The following is a 16175-nucleotide window of genomic DNA, read 5'->3' on the forward strand; positions in this document are numbered from 1 at the left end:
CAACAATTCAACGCAGAGCTCAAAATTAGTCATAGTGGATCTCCATTTACAGTCACAGAGTATATACAATAGGGATTTGGAATGGTGGGATTTGATAACCATGATCAGTTCAGCGTTCAAATTTACTAACTTATTACTGGAAAAGCTAAAGCCTATTGCAGTTGAGATCACATTGTTCACAAAGTATTTACTCCGAAGTCTTCCTCAATATGCCTAGAGATAGAAATAAGACACTTCAAAATACTATAATCATCCCTACTCCTAAGCGCCTTCATCATCATCATCATCATCGTTATCCTCTATTCCAACCCACCGAGTAAAAGCAAAAAGGAATTCCTTGAAATTGACCATTCCATTCTTATCCCAGTCCATCTCTTCTGCAAGAACAGAACAAATTGCCGTCAGAGGCTTCGGCAAATAAACGAGTGTACCATACCAATAATATGAAATCACGTTCTCCATGCTCCAAACACCAAGCTAGCAGTTAGCCCAAACGACCACAAAAAATGTACCAGTCAATGCAGCAGAAAGTTTCATACTTTGTCTGGAATAATAACTACAAGCAAATAAGAAAAAGAAATGATTCCGGATGCATTTACAAGTCAGTTTGATAACTATAAGGACTCAAGAAACTGACACCAATTTCCTAAATTGGACGTCAGGATGTGAATCCTGCAATAAATCCACAACAATACTGACTCTCTTTGCACATAAGAAACTTAAGTGGGCCAAGTGGCCTTTGTAAGGTATTTAGCAATCACTTACACTAAAGAAATAAGTGGCTTACAGCACAGATAACCACAAATTCATCAAAAGAAACTCAAGAAGCATCATCCTGGCCGAGCTGTATGCATTCGCTAAGCATTTCGTGTTTGAACAAGAGAGTGAGAGGTGGGAGGAACTCACCAAATCTTTTCATGGCAATACGCCCAGATGACCTCTCTCCTGAGGTGGTTTCATTTATTGCTTCAACCATCTCATTCTTGCTGACCTGACCATCTTTGTTCTTGTCCAGAAATACAAAAGCATCAACCAACGTTTCAAATGTAGCCTCAAGATTTGGCAGTCCAATTCGTGATTTCTTCTACTGTCAAGGAAAAAATTCCCAAGAAAGGGAGGTGGGGAAGGATGGTGGAAGGGAAGGACAGGAAGAGAATCTCCATGCACGCTTTATTTCCTCATGCATGTGAAAGGCACTAATGCAGCATATAAATCCAACAATATACTCTAGGAATAAGCAGCTATAGCATTGCAATAATGAGAAAAAATCAAAGGTTATAATGTTTTAATGAAGAGAAGTGCATGATAAAGAAGAACGCAAAGACAAACAGATCACTACTCTTCTTTGGTGAAAACAGATTAGAGATGATATATGCGCTAAAATGTTGTAGCCCTTTATTAATCACAAAAACTTGTCTGCAATGACAAATCCAATTACTTAGGATTAAGCCAAGTTAAGAGGGAATCTAAGAACAGAAAATGACATTCTGGATACAGCATGCTCAGCAGCAGGGTCATTCTTCAGAAGATAGACAAGGCAAAGAAGAACAATAAATTCATTGAACTTCATTCCCATATCATCATTAATATCACATGCTTCAAAGAGATCATTGATTTCCTCGTCTGAAAAACTAATCTCCAGTTTTCTGAAACACTGTTTTAGTTCTTGTGGATCTATGGCACCATTTCCATCCATGTCTACAAATAGGTATGCAAATAAATTAGTACAAATTAGTGTAGCAAGAACCTTGTTTCTTGATGTAATTGGTAAGGGAACAGTGAGTAGGCAAAGAAAAATATGAGGACATGTGTATAATAATCAACGACCAAAACAAATTGCAAAGAACTGATGGCATTCATAAATGAAGAAATGAAAACAGAAAAGCATTCTATGTTTATCCATCACAGGACAGGGAACATCAATGATCAAAAGATGATACTTATCAGATTACATTTGCTAGCAGCTGATTTTTTCTTCAAACTTTGGAATGACATAAACTGCCAACAAAATTCTATTTCCACAATTAGACATGTAGTTTGAGGCTATGAATACATCAAATGTTGAGTTCAAAAGGCCGAATTTTAAATGCAGTCTGTGAAAAACAATGCATGGATTTTGGTACATACCAAATTCCTGAAATATAGCTTTACATTTTCTGAGATTCTCATCAATTTTGGGGAATTTCAAGATTATGCTGTTGAAAGATTTAGCAGAGCTGCCTTCACTTTCTCTCCTCTGCATTGCCCCGATGATTTTGGCCTCAAGCTTTGTCTCAGGTAAATAAGCCTTCGGAGATTCACCCTTTTGCAGTACACCTCCCATTTTGAATTACCGTGAAAAACTCTGACACATCCAAACTGACAGAGCAGAACAATGTTAATTAGAGCATCCTTGTGTAGTTTTGAAGAGGAAAAGTAACAATTTTGTGAAGCTGCACACAAATAACTCCATCTTATACACGAGCAAACATACCATTACACAAGTCATGGAATGTGAGAAGACTTGGACACCAACATATCCCGAATGCAGAAAGGTGGTCACTTTTGTTTTATATTCTTAAGTTCAGCCACTAAATAAATTAATTGCCACTTCATCAACTTCTAATGGACAAATAAACAAAAGGCATGATTTTTATATTGCCGATAAGATAATCATTGCACTTTTTCCTTTTTACTTCAAACTGAACCTGTTGGTACTGTAGTTAAACTCTAAGCTGTTAAAGGGAACTGAGTAGCTTTCACCCTTTGATAACGACCAGTAGCTTGCACATCTACTCCAACTATATTTTTTACAATATCAAGGGGAACATATTTGCCTGCTTGAGAAAAAGCAAGAGAAGATACATACATTGGCATTCAAGATTTCAAATGGTGGTCCCTGAGATGGTTACAGAGGTGCAAAGATTTCTAGGGCAAAAACAAAACACATCTAGTAGGTATGCTGCATTAGCTGATAAGCAAAATAAGCTTCTCCCAAAAGAGCATTTATCTTTCGCAACTATGTTGTTAGATTAATTTTTATTTCTAATAGAACAAGCATCATCTAGTTATAGTTCTAGCTTGATAGATGTGCCATTTGAAAGCATGAAGGGAAGTTGTCTGTCACTACTGAAAACAGTACTTAACATCATAGGACAGTAGTAATAGCAATTCCAGAACCATATCTCCATTGCAATCTGGCAATTTGACAACTTGTCAATGTATGACGACCCATACGTCTGTTGAGAAAGGATGTACTCGTGTAGTCTAACGTTAACCTTAAGAACATTACCATCCCCACATGCTACAGGAAGGATATTTTCAATTGAAAATTTTTTCTGATTTTAAATTGGGATCAAACACAGGAACAAGAAATTTCTAAACCCATTTGATAACCTTAAATGTTAAATGACTTCAACAACACACATCCGCAACTATCGATGTCTAATCTATAATGGCCTGGTAACTTTGGTCTGAAATAACATGAAGATCGAACCGGTACAAATTGACACAAGGACAATAAAACACAGGCCCGTGTTTATTCAACACTATCTGAAACAATTATCCTTTCATCATTCTGGAGAGCCGAAAAAAAATTTAAGGCAAAGCCTAATCGTTCTTGAAGAATGAGGATACTCCCGTACTTTCTCATGAAGTTGACGACAATCAATAAGATAATAAACAAATCATGCAGGAACAAGTATACGATAACGAAAGGCAGTATCTGAAACATTCAAATATCTGTTGAAAGGCTCTTTGCCGAGATCCAAGGATTGATAGCTAGAAATCTCAACCATATTCAAATATCTGTTGCCCATGCCAGACAGTCTCTAAATAATCTTGCTAACGAGGATAGGAGAATTAGATGGAAAATAGACGGGAGACCAAATAAATAAAGATCCCAACTTTCACTTCCTTTCTCCTGTGATTTGTCAGCACCCAAAAATGGGAAAATCAAACAAAAACAGAAAAAGACGAAGAAAAAAAAAAAACTTTGCAACTAGAGTCTAAAAAAAATGCAATTCTACAACACTACAAAAAACAAACCAATCATTTCTTCAACAGAATCTATAAAAATGAAACAAAGAAAGAGATGCTCCAAAAATATAAGATACTAACCTTAGTTTTAGAGCTGCGAGGAGACGAAATATGGAAAAAAAAAACAGAATCACTGCACTCTTTTCCCAGCTGAAAATTGACAAGATCAAAAAGGAAAAAAAGGACGAATCTCGCTCTTGCTTCTCTGAACTGTATCTTATGGGGGGCAAGATGTGATGTACGACGATTGTGCTCCAGATCACAAAACAGAGTGACCCAGGAAAAACAAAAACAATCGAAAAATATCTAAGTAGTAGATATGAAATAGTACTAGCATAAATGTACGCGAGGACGTGAACGTGTGTGGTTGTCCCGGTGGACTTGGTGGAGGAGATGGTGGCTGAGACACGAGACACGTGATGGGTAAATTCGGTCCTGGAACATTTGGATTTGTTGGGTATAATATATTAGTTAGCCGAGTTTCTGCTGGTGAGACTATTTATTACTATTTAACTCCAGGATTCGTGCTGAACCCACCACGTATCGTCTCGCTTTCTCTGTCCAACGGTCCCAACCTTCTAAGTATTTCTTTCCACGCCCCAAAGTATTTCTTAAAGCTGTAGTGTTTGAATTAAAACGAGAAATTCACATCTTTAACAAACGTTGGACATTTTTTTTGTTAATGATCGCTATCACCCTTTATTTGCCTTTTTGGTTTGAAAAGTTTTAGATTCGCTTTGGTCACTAACACACCGTACATTTGGTACTACAACTCGCTTATAAGATTATTATGCATAGTTGGTCGATGCAATTCTTATATCGAAAGCAAAATTCTCGAGTAATCTAACCTCGTTGGGTGAACAAACTTGTCTTGACATTCACAGCTCAACTCTAATGTGTTGATTTTGTTACTTCAGTGTTAGTATTACTGTATCACCAAAAATGGCCACTCATTTACCTAGCATGTGTGGTTGCCCTTTACCTTTGGCTACCATATAAATTGACAAGAAGTAGATATAAATTATTTTTGTCGAATGCATGACAATTAATTTAATTTTAAATTTAAAATAAAAGATTTACATATATGTCATATATTCAATTATGATGATGCATACACCAGCAGTGAATTTAATATTAACAACTCTTAATGTATTCTTATTTGGGTTAACAAAATCCAATTGCACTAACCGTTTCTAAATAAATTAATGTCCTTATTACAATTCATCGGTGTCAAGTTTGTCAATTTTTGTTTGGATTGTGAATTATTAGAGATATTTTTACTGTAGCACTTTTTGTGATGTGATGTATGCGAGATAAAAAGGTAATTGGAAAGATAAAAAGGTGTGTTGGAAATTGTAATGATGATGTAAGCAAATACATTTTGACAAATAAACTGCAATCCAAACAATTATGTTCATCCCGGCTTATAAACTTGTTTGGTAATGGCCAATTGGTACATTGAGTAAAATTAAATGTTGTTTTGTGTGCCGGGGATTTTTGTCATTTCATTGACTCCGGTGGTCATATTTAGCAGATGTAAGGCATAGGGGTATATCTGTTATTTAGTCAAACTTTGAGGTTAAATTGATAGTTTAGCTAAACTTTAGGGGAGGTCAATATAATTAGCCCATATTTTTTAATGTATATTTTTATAATTTCCTTGGCATTTGATGGCAGCAGCATTCCGCCGGTGATCGCGATAAATTGGATTTCCAAGTCTTGCGTCTCATGATTGACCGCCCATTTGCTAATGCTCATAGTTGGTGCGGGCCAACAGGCATGGCCTGGGAAAAATTGCACAGCTTAATGTCAGCCCAGTAACTTATGGGCTGTTGTTTACAAAACAAGACGGCACATCTTCCACTTGAATGAATAGGGTAAAATACAAGGAACCCCTTGTGATTTCGCGAAAAGACACCTCACCCCCTTATCGTTTAGAAACCTACACATAAACACCATAAACTTCATAACTCAAATGGAAATTACCTTTTGAACCGGCTTAATTACCGGCAGAAGGTCAAATACCCTGGCAGGCTGTCCAATTCCTTCACAAAAAAGAAAAAAGTTACTGTCCAGGGAAACTAATTTGTACAACGTCGACCAAAGAGATATCTGCGATTCGACTTCACTCTCCCACCCGATATAAGCATACAGAAGAGAGAGAAGGCAGAAGCGAAGAGATCCGCAACACTCCTTCTTTCTCCAGTCTTGCAATGGTATCAGCAGCATGCGACACCACCAAAGCAAATTTGCTATGAATCAGATCTGCCATACAGATTGACAAGAAACGAGCTTTGTCAGGAAAATTGGTGCTGATAATCACGTGAATGCAGATGTCAAAAAGAAATGTTTGCCAAGCTTGAGAAGATTGAAAATAAGAGATTGCAGCTGTTACGGACTTCGAATCTGAGGAGAAGAAAGTGCAGTGAGGCTTGTTAAAACAGATACCCAATGCTTCAGGTCTGTAGGAACAACATTGATGAAAGAGGGAATATGGTATCGCAAGATTTTCCATCCAAATTTTTTATTCTGAGTTTGAATATCCTTCAGAACACTCTGCAACATGAGACGACCTTTAGTAGTGAAAACATACCTTTCATTGTTCAGAAACGGGAGAGTTGAGTTCTAGCTTTACCATGTCTGTCATTGAATGGATCCTCTGGTGAAAAATTGCTAAAATACATAACCAGTTCAATTTCCATATATGGCAAGCAAATTTAGTCAATGAAATTCCATCTGGAAGTTGTAAATTTTTAAAAACCAGAAGACACACGGATCAAACACTTTATCCAAAACCTGTGCCCACTTAAAAAGCAAAAAGACAAAAAAAAAAAAGGAATTAGCAGAAGTTGAAATACTGGTCCTGCGGATTTATTAACTATTTGTATTTGTAGCCCTGGGTTAGTTCTTCACTACATTAATTTCGAAGAGATCGGTTAACTTTGGCTCAGATCTGCTTTAGCCTTTGGAATTTGTTTGAACCTTGCCTGAGTGTAGCAGTCAATGAAATCCGATGTTGTAATTTCGATTCTTTAATCTGTAGTGGATTACTCTCCATTCATGGGGATCGAGAAGGGTGCTGTTCTGCAGGAAGCGAGGGTCTTTAATGATCCTCAATTGGATCCTAGGAGATGTTCACAGGTCCAGTTTTCAGCCTGCCTTGTTACCTGATATTCGACCAGCACATCCGGTTAAAGGTCAATTTCCACTTTAGTAATGAAGTTTAAGGTGTTTATGTGTATATTTCTAAACGATAGGGGAGTAAGGTGTCTTTTCGTGAAACCACAAGGGAGTTTTTTGTATTTTACCCGAATGAATACTTGTTGACTTTCTTTTGTGTTAGTTTGATCTTTATTTAAATCGTCTTTATTACTTTTCGATTTCATATACATCACATTCTCGAAAAGTAATGAAATAATTTTTCATAAATTATTTAAAAAATATAATTTAAACGGGCTTTTCGCGGTTTTTGTAAAGTACTTGAATTTTGTTGATATAAATATCATTTGGGAATAATATGCAAATGCTTTAAGAAAAGATTTGATTAATAAATTGGCGTAATTTTCAAGCTATGAATTAGCACATTGGAAGACGGTTTCCATTGGATAATTTCACCATCAAAAGTAATGATATGAGGAAATGGTCCTCCTCTTTTTTTTTCCTTTTAAATATTGCCGGAACTTATTTGCTGTCAACCGAATAAAAGGAACAAAGAATCGTGGACCACTTTAACGTAATCAGACCTAAGCCTCCTTTTTCTTTTTTCATTTTTTTTCCGCTTGTTTGAAAAGTGAGGCCTAGGAGTTAAATATAAAAATAAAAGTGGTTTATGCTTTCAATATCTTAAATTGCCAAAAAAATAATAATAATAAAAAAACCAGCAAAACTGTCATACTTTATTATAATTATAAATCACAGTAACATGCTCAGACTGATTAGTAGTAATTGTTTAGAGTTACGTTTGGATACATACATAAATAAGGGTATTTAAACAAACCTAATTAAGCCCCATTTGAAATCAACAAATTTTCCAATTAATCTGACACCAATTACTAGGCATGTCAAATAGTAATTAATTCTTTCGATCGATCAACATAAAATATTATTATTTCTGAGTCATGTGAGGCAATTTATTTGGCATTCCTCAAGGACAAAAGGAAAAAAAAAGAAAAAAGTGAAGGCGAGTAGGAAACCGGATGGGAAGTGGAAGGAAGGTCAAGGTCCATGTAAAAGCACCGCCAGCAGGAGCAGCAGCAGGAAGGAGCAACGGAACCCAGCACACACGCGGCATGGATTGAGCCCCATATAAATACCACCAGGCCCCAGGCCCCAGCTCCCCCACAACTTTTCTGCCGCGTCTGCTTATTTATACTCAGTTTCGAGGGCTTATTTTTCTCCAATAAATTTTCTTATCTTTATTTTCTATTTCCCGCACGGGTCTGGGGTTCGTCCTTCCCCTCCCCCTCTCTCTCCTCTCTCGAATCGAATAAGGTTCGTAACCGATGCCAATTTCAAACCCTAGCCTTGCTCCTCCATTTTCCCCAAAATTTCGGTGCAATTTTTTTATGTTTTTATGCATGCGAATTTTACCTGTGTTGCTTTTAGGGCCGCCGCCGCCGGTTTCCGGAAGGCTTCTTTTTTTTTTTTTTTTTTCCTTTGGGGAGAGGGGGGCGTGCGCGTGTGTGTATCTTCTAGCAATTGAGTTAATCCGAGGCTGGATCAGAACTGGGGGAAGAAGGAGGGTTGATCGGTTGAACTGCGGTTTTAAATTGTTGATGATTTCCTTCTTTTGGGTTGGGGGTTGGGGACCGTGGGTAGGTACTGGATGAAGGCCGTAGCACAGTACTGTAGCAGAGTTCTTTTTTCCCCCCCCCCTTCCTTCCCTTGGGCATGTGGTTTGGTGGGGATTTGATACTGTGGAAGGAAGAGAATTACTGAACATATCGTGTCTCTCAATAAGTTTATCTTGTTTAATTGATTTGGCTTTTTTGCCCCTTTATTTATTTATTTATTTTTTGTGCGATCTATGTTTTAAATTCCTTATACTCGTCTTTTTTTAATAGCTCCCTGTATGCGTTTTATTCATGCATCATTTCGACACTTTGAATGGCTTGAGCATGCATAGATGTAATTGCTTTTCTATTTTATGCATCGATCGATCCTTTTTATGTACGTCTGAACCAAAAGGATAACAAAAATGTTATGCTGCATGTACTGGTTGATTTTATTTATAAGGTACTTTGGTACTTTCCTCGTGGCTAAGTTTTTTAAGTGCTGCTAACTTGCTTGCTTATTTCTGTCTTCGCAGTTGGATGTTAAAATTCTATAGAGAGTACAGTTACCTATGCTGATGGATGTTTTTGGGTGTTTAACTAAGCATGTGGTTTTTTGTGTTCTCTATGATGAAAGCTCTTGAGATGAGTTTAAGCTTTTACGTACATATCTTTTTCAGTTATGTTGGTCGTTGGCCCTTTTTAAATAGGTGGTGTTTAATTAAAGGGGAACAGTGGCTATTTCCTGTTTTCTTGGATTTCTTGAGTCTCTTTTGTTGTAGTGAAAATAATTTGCTGCCTTTTTTGAAATTTAAAGAACTGGATAATTAATTTTCGAATATATGGTGTAGCCAATATTTTTTTGCCTGCAATTGTGAACTTCAAAGTCTGCAATGGCCTCCAAGAGGATCCAGAAGGAACTTAAGGATTTGCAGAAGGACCCTCCTGCTTCTTGCAGTGCTGGTATGATTAACTTTGCTTGAATTATTATTCTTATCTTTTATCAACAAACAGGTGGGCGGCCACTTAGGTTTTGTTATGAAATCTGGTAGCTCCTTTTCATGTACGTACTGTTATACATGTTCAAATCGTGGGCTGGTCATGTAATCTGTAATGCCCCAGTTTGAAGTCTAAAGAGGGCCCAGATATCTGAATTCACAAATCAAGTTAATTTGCATGGCAGATTTCTTAAGTCTCATCTATGACATTATTGTTTGGATTTGAGCCTCCTTTGCATGGTCTATCTATCCATTTGTTGGGGCCTGAGTGCCTTGACATATTGGAGAGGCTTGTAGAGGGTAATATCCTTATGTTGAATAGATGCAGAATAGGAAGTACACGAGAGCACTATGTATAAGTTTAACACATCAACATTCTGTGGAGCCAATGATACTGAAAATGTTTAACTTTTCATTTTTAGTGTAAGCTCGAATTTACTTGCTTTTTGGTAGCCGTGATTCTCCTCTGTTCACAAATTTTTGGCTTCCGTTGCTTAACACCAAGTTTGTGTCTATGGGAATCCCTGCTTCTGGTGCTCTGGTAGACACCATTAATTCGTGATAAGTAGAAAATACTGCTTCTGGTGCTCTGGTAGACACCATTAATTCGTGATAAGTAGAGAAAACTATTTGCTTAGTCATGTGTTCAGAGTAGATGGCAACTTAGAGGGTTGTCAGCTTTTTTGTTCTTTCTTTCATTTAATTTTATATTACCAGAATCATATTTGAGAGTTTGCGGTGAAGATGTGTTTGTATTATATAATAGTGAAAATTTTCTTTTAGCTGCTGCTTCTTCCCATGTCTGGAGCAATCTAAAAAATATAAGAATTGTTTCTTTGGTGTTTTGATATTCTTTGTTGAGTTAAAGATGCCATAATGTTAGGTATAGAGAGCGATCACTTATGCTCAACTTGATGGAATTTTTTTGTTGTTAGTTTTTGTCTGTATCGTTTTCTCCTTGTTTGTATGTTATTTCGCCTTCAGATGGAATACATAGGTTTCGTCATATTCCTTTGTTAGGGTTTTCTTTTTCCTTTGTTGAGCGTGATTATATTATCTAATCAGATGATTATTTTTGTTTTGAGTATCGGGAAGTTGGTAATTGAACTGCTAAGGACTCTTTGTCCTCTTTTATCACTTAGTATGCTGAAATTATTGTTGGATAATTGCTGCAGGACCTGTTGGTGAGGATATGTTTCACTGGCAAGCTACCATAATGGGCCCATCTGAAAGCCCTTTTTCGGGTGGTGTTTTTCTTGTGTCTATTCATTTCCCTCCAGATTATCCTTTCAAGCCCCCTAAGGCAAGTGTCAATGTTTTGGCCATTTACATTCTTGTGTTAATGTTTTGGCCATTTCTTCTTGAATTGGAAGAGAGAACTTTAAAATTGAAAAGAGGTGCATCTAAACTTGATCAGACTGGGTTGATAAGCTTAGGGTTACTTTGGTTTTTTTTTTTTTGAAAAAACTGTGGTTTCCTTTATCATCGATTACATGGGTAGCGTCTGTCTATGTTCTGTTCCAATTAGACTAGTTATGAAGTATGGGCTAGCTTTGGTTGTCCAAAAGCCTTTAGTTTATGTAATAGCAGCTGTGGTAGTAATAAAGCTGGGAATCATTGTTTGTCTTCAAATTGTTTTGGTCAAGCAGCTGTCCTTTTCTGTGTTGGTAGTGGGTTGTTAAGACAATGGAAATGTAGTCTTTTGTTGGAACAGGTTTGTCTACCGTGAAATCTTTTTTTAAGAATGGCTTCCAGACTAAGCATATCACGGGCTGGTGCAAGATTTCTCAAGCGTCCTTCTTGTTTTTGTTATTCAGGTCTCCTTCAAAACCAAAGTTTTCCACCCAAACATAAACAGCAATGGTAGCATTTGTCTTGATATCCTCAAAGAGCAGTGGAGTCCTGCACTTACTATATCTAAGGTAATGGCTGAAGATGTCTTGGTTTTTTAGATTTGCCTGCATGACCTGGTGGTTGCAAAACAGGTCTTTGCGTTGGATAATTAAGTTGATATCTGTTACTTGTGGTCTTTAGGACAAGGCATAAATTTTGATTTGGGATTTTTGCAGGTACTGCTGTCTATTTGCTCCTTGCTGACTGATCCAAATCCAGATGATCCTCTCGTACCTGAGATCGCTCACATGTACAAGACTGATAGAGCGAAATATGAGACCACTGCTCGGTCCTGGACCCAGAAATATGCCATGGGTTGAATGCATATTGAGGATGCAACATTTTATGCTAGTAGTAAATAAATAGGAAAAGAAAAAAAATCCCCAGAACTTTTGGGCTTTCTGTTTGTTTGTTCTCAAGGGATTTGAAGTATTGTCTTGATTTGAACGTGTTTCTTCTATTATAGAGGTTTTATCGAATGTCAGAATATAATTTACTATATTTTATGTTTCTTAATTAATTCATGTGTCCTGGGTGGGGCATACGACGGCATTTTATTCTACTGGGGGCTTGGTCTACGGCCTGGGGGAGCACGCAATTCAGGTTTATAGACATGAATGGGGTGCAATTGCTCGGCACATTCAGCTATAAACTGATCGCTATCCAAGGGAGAAGGGTAATTTGCCCAATTCCATCTTATCCAAGATTGGTCTGGTGGTCTGATCACCCACTCCCCATAAGGTAAACGTGAATCCAGGCAGTTTCGTGCATTTTTCTTGGACGCGTCTTCAATTCTACAAAGGGAAACGCGCATTCAACTATTTGAGTAAGATGACGGGAGTGCAGGGGCATGGAAAGCCTTGACGCCTCTCATTCGCGTTACCGATTTCTTCATCCTCGCTGAGTGGCCCGGGGTCCACGCTGGGTTAGGCGTAACTGCTACTCAATGTTGGTTAGAAGTTGGTCGGAAGAGCTACTATCTGCTGGTTTTGAGGGTTGACGGTTGGGTTGGGTGAGAGCCCGTCCAACCTAGTATTTTATTTTCGGAAGTGCAACGGAATCGTCATGTAGAGTGGGTTGATTAGGATGTGACGCGGGCCAAAACAATTCTGGGCACGTGAAACAAAAAATGGATAGAAGGTGGGGGGAAGAAGGCCCAAACTGCGGAGTCTCTGATTCACGGTCATTCTGTCTGTTAAGCAGTGCCTGGTGTGGTTGGCAAGTTTGTTGGTGTTGACAGCAGAGAAGAGGAGGAGGTACAGGATGGTGGTCCTTGGCTTCCCTGCAATTAGCATACATCGAATAGCGCCAACACATTAGCTAGCAAGGCGGAAGGTTGGGAGGACAGAAAGAACGTCTTGAACCGTCCCTTTTGGTGCAACTATCAATTAACATGGCAACAAAGAAACCCTGCTGTTACATTTGGTTTATCTGCTTGTCTTATTACTACTGGTTGGGTCTCTCTTTTTTTTTTTTTTTTTGGGTCTCTTTTTTTTGGTGTTTTGATATATTTTTCCAGAACAGTTGTTCACGCTTCATATGCCTAAGCATCTTCACCTCTTTTATGCGTACATTCTGGGGATAAAAATCAGAATTTTATGCCGTCCAAAATTTATTCAGTGATACGGTGTAGTTTGGTCTTGGCTCATTAGAATTTCGACTTAAAACTTCTCCAGTCCAACATCTGATCTGACAGTAGTTGAGTTTATAAACCACTTCATTTAGCCAAATGAAAAAAATTCCCGGTCATATTAAGAGAGGTGAGGTTAAAAACTAAACTAAAGCTGAATGACTCTCGTCTTCTCAGGCCTCCGTGAATTGAAATGACAAACAAAAAAAGATGTGTAGTCAGTTTAGGCTCTAGAGCGTAGGGTGTAGTAGTAGGGGGTATTTCCTCGAGCACATCACCTCTCGCTCTCCAATTTATTTTTACCGTCCCCTCGGGGTTTTCACCGTCCCCTCCGCGTAAAGGTAAAACCCGAAGTGCCTGTGCTAGCTGATGCCTGATGCAGCATTTAATGTCCCAATAATTGTGCAACTATTAACAAATTACTACCTGGAAATTCCATTGAATGCGACCTTTGAGATTCAGCTAAACAAGATTTACATATGCCCCACAGCACAAAGATCTCTCTGTTTTTGGTCCTGTCCCTTCTTCATTTAAGAAACCCACCTTTCCTGCCCCCAAGGCCATGGCTAGAAAGTTTTCCTCCATTTATTACCACTCTTTTCTCTCTTCAAGTGAGTACTCTATTTTCGGCCCATTTGGACCACTTTGTCTGTGCAAAAAAAAAAAAAAAATTCTTTTTCAAAACTTCAATTCTTAAAATATGAGCTCCGAGATTTTCCTATCAAACAATCAATTCTTAATCAAAATTTCGAATCAACCTTTTGTACCTCAATCAAAACTCGTTTACTCTTGATACAAATAAATTGATAGTACAACTTGAGACACTTTTAAATGTGTCCGTGATGCTACCAGAATAAATTCTAATCACCATTAGGACTACACATGGCTAAGCTAAGGACCTGCCAAGTCCTATAATCCGACACCCGTTAAGGTGCAGGAGGTACCGGTAGTAGCAGAGCAGCAACAGGGAGGCTATGGAATATGGAATGGAGTGAGTGGTGAGGGCAGTAGGGCTGTAGCAGGACCCTTTTTTAAGTTTTAACACATCCCAACGACGGAGGGGCGGGAAATGCAGAGCACTCGTGTAATGTAATGGTAAATCGTAGATATATAGGGTGGATTGATGGGTCAGTGAATAATGGTAAAAAAAAAAAAACCAAACCAGAAGAGCAGAGCACAGTGCAGAATTGAGAAATTGACAGCGGCAATAGACTGCGACCCTACTGTTGTGTCATTGTCTCTGTCAACTCTGATGCTGACGCCTGACTTCTCTACCGACGCCTTTCTCCGTTGAGTCCCCTTCACCGTATCCGCCCTTTTAATACCCCTTCCCGCCAATATTCCCATGTTATAAAAACCCTTTTGCCGCACAACATCAGCGAGTAAAAAAGGGTCAAACAATAAAATGGGATTGCCTAGCCTCCCCCCCCCCCCCCGCCGCGCCCAAAAAGAATCCATTGTCGTCAGACATCCATCCAGTAGTATCTCCTCCGAAAACCCAATATTTCGTGCTCTTGTCCATTATTCCCTGGGAATTTTCTGGTCTGAACTAAAATTTAGCAGTTGGGTTTTTTGTTTGCATGATCATGGTGATTGTTTATTTAAAATGGTACGCTACATCTTTACTTCACCCAAAAAAAAAAAAAAAGGTAAAATTCTGCAGTGTAGGCAAGAAGCAGATTTCAGCCACAAGGCAATTAATTCTCCTGATGATGGAATTAAAATAAAAGCCGCCCTGATGTTAGTATATATTAACCGTCCATGCGTGGTTGGATTATACCAATGATTTGAGCGATGAATGAGAGGGTAGGTAAGAGTTAAGAGCACAAACAGAACAGGGGGTCCTTGCTCCTTTCCTTGCTATAGAATCTGCGGACCCACCGGTACAAGAAGGTGTAGTTGGATTTCAACTTTTTACGTCCATCATCTCGATTTCTTGCATATCTTTCTTTCTTAGGACGTTTCTCCTGCAAGATTAAGCAGTAACTTTATTTATTTAAATCTACGTATGTTGTACTTGGGGAAAATAAGCAGAAGAAAGCGTTGTGACTTCTGAACGCCTGTTGCATGCGTAAAAAGACTTGTATAGAATCTTCCTTTGATAGATTATTATGATGATTCTTTATAGAGATGCGGGAATCAAAGCTCAGCCCTTTTTATTTTTTTGCCCTTTCCTTGTTCTAAATCGGTTCGGTTTGGTGTCTTGTGCCACTCTCTGAGCATTTGTGTAGGTTGTGTCATCATCCATCATGTTTGATTTGAACTACGGGAGACACCATCATATGTATCCAAGAAACTGCCGTGAGAAAAAAAGAAAATGAAAAGACTGAACAGGCGATCGAGAAAGCGGTGATCTGAGCAGCTACGGCAGTCGGCAGCATTCATGGACAATTAATATACCATTGAAACTTTCTATTCTTAACGAGTTTGAGTACTGTCCTACAAATTGATAGTTTAGAGTGCATAAAATTGCCACAATTAATAGTTTATGGCACGAATGAGAAATCAGTGATAGTTTAAGGGTACAAATTGCAATTAACCTGAGTTTTTTTTTTTTTTTTTTCCTCCTGCCCTTAGGAACTTAGTGATGCTTCAGGCGTTACCCCAAGACATAAATGTAGGACAAAATCTGGAATTGTGTGTTGACTGAAAGTCTCATACAGGGGTGACACGAAGTAATTATCAGATTGTGTGAAAGCGACCGACCATTCATTCTTTCTTGTGAATAAGCTCAAATTCAGTTTAACCTCCGGTGGCTAAAGGAGAGTTTTTAGAATTATTCTTTCTGCTAGAAGAATATAAGGTAATGAATTGTTTTAGTACTAAAAAATGGAATTGTCCTCAAAACTCTAATGTATATATATA

At 38.1% G+C, this 16175-nt stretch overlaps 2 protein-coding genes across 3 annotated transcripts; one reads left to right on the forward strand and one right to left on the reverse strand.

Moving 5' to 3' along the window:
• Positions 1-15: 15 nt before the first annotated feature.
• LOC113690006 (probable calcium-binding protein CML21) lies at positions 16-4480 on the reverse strand. Its single transcript, XM_027207832.2, has 5 exons — positions 4099-4480; positions 2128-2358; positions 1496-1698; positions 907-1081; positions 16-377 (listed from the first exon to the last, which is right to left on the reverse strand). Exons 2-5 carry the CDS (start codon positions 2321-2323, stop codon positions 262-264), a joined length of 690 nt encoding a protein of 229 aa, XP_027063633.1. The 5' UTR covers positions 2324-2358; positions 4099-4480; the 3' UTR covers positions 16-261.
• Positions 4481-8271: 3791 nt separating this feature from the next.
• On the forward strand, positions 8272-12179 carry LOC113690007 (ubiquitin-conjugating enzyme E2-17 kDa-like). 2 transcript variants are annotated; one of them, XM_072051536.1, is made up of 5 exons: positions 8288-8508; positions 9641-9752; positions 10963-11090; positions 11605-11709; positions 11857-12179. In XM_072051536.1, the coding sequence occupies exons 2-5, from the start codon at positions 9683-9685 to the stop codon at positions 11998-12000; spliced, it is 447 nt and encodes a 148-aa protein (XP_071907637.1). In that variant the 5' UTR covers positions 8288-8508; positions 9641-9682; the 3' UTR covers positions 12001-12179. The 2 variants fall into 2 exon arrangements, with proteins under 2 accessions (XP_071907638.1, XP_071907637.1); XM_072051537.1 differs by lacking the exon at positions 9641-9752 and having other exon boundaries at positions 8272-8508.
• Positions 12180-16175: the final 3996 nt, after the last annotated feature.

The sequence above is a fragment of the Coffea arabica genome, chromosome 5c (assembly GCF_036785885.1).
Source record: "Coffea arabica cultivar ET-39 chromosome 5c, Coffea Arabica ET-39 HiFi, whole genome shotgun sequence".
Taxonomy (NCBI): Eukaryota; Viridiplantae; Streptophyta; class Magnoliopsida; order Gentianales; family Rubiaceae; genus Coffea; species Coffea arabica.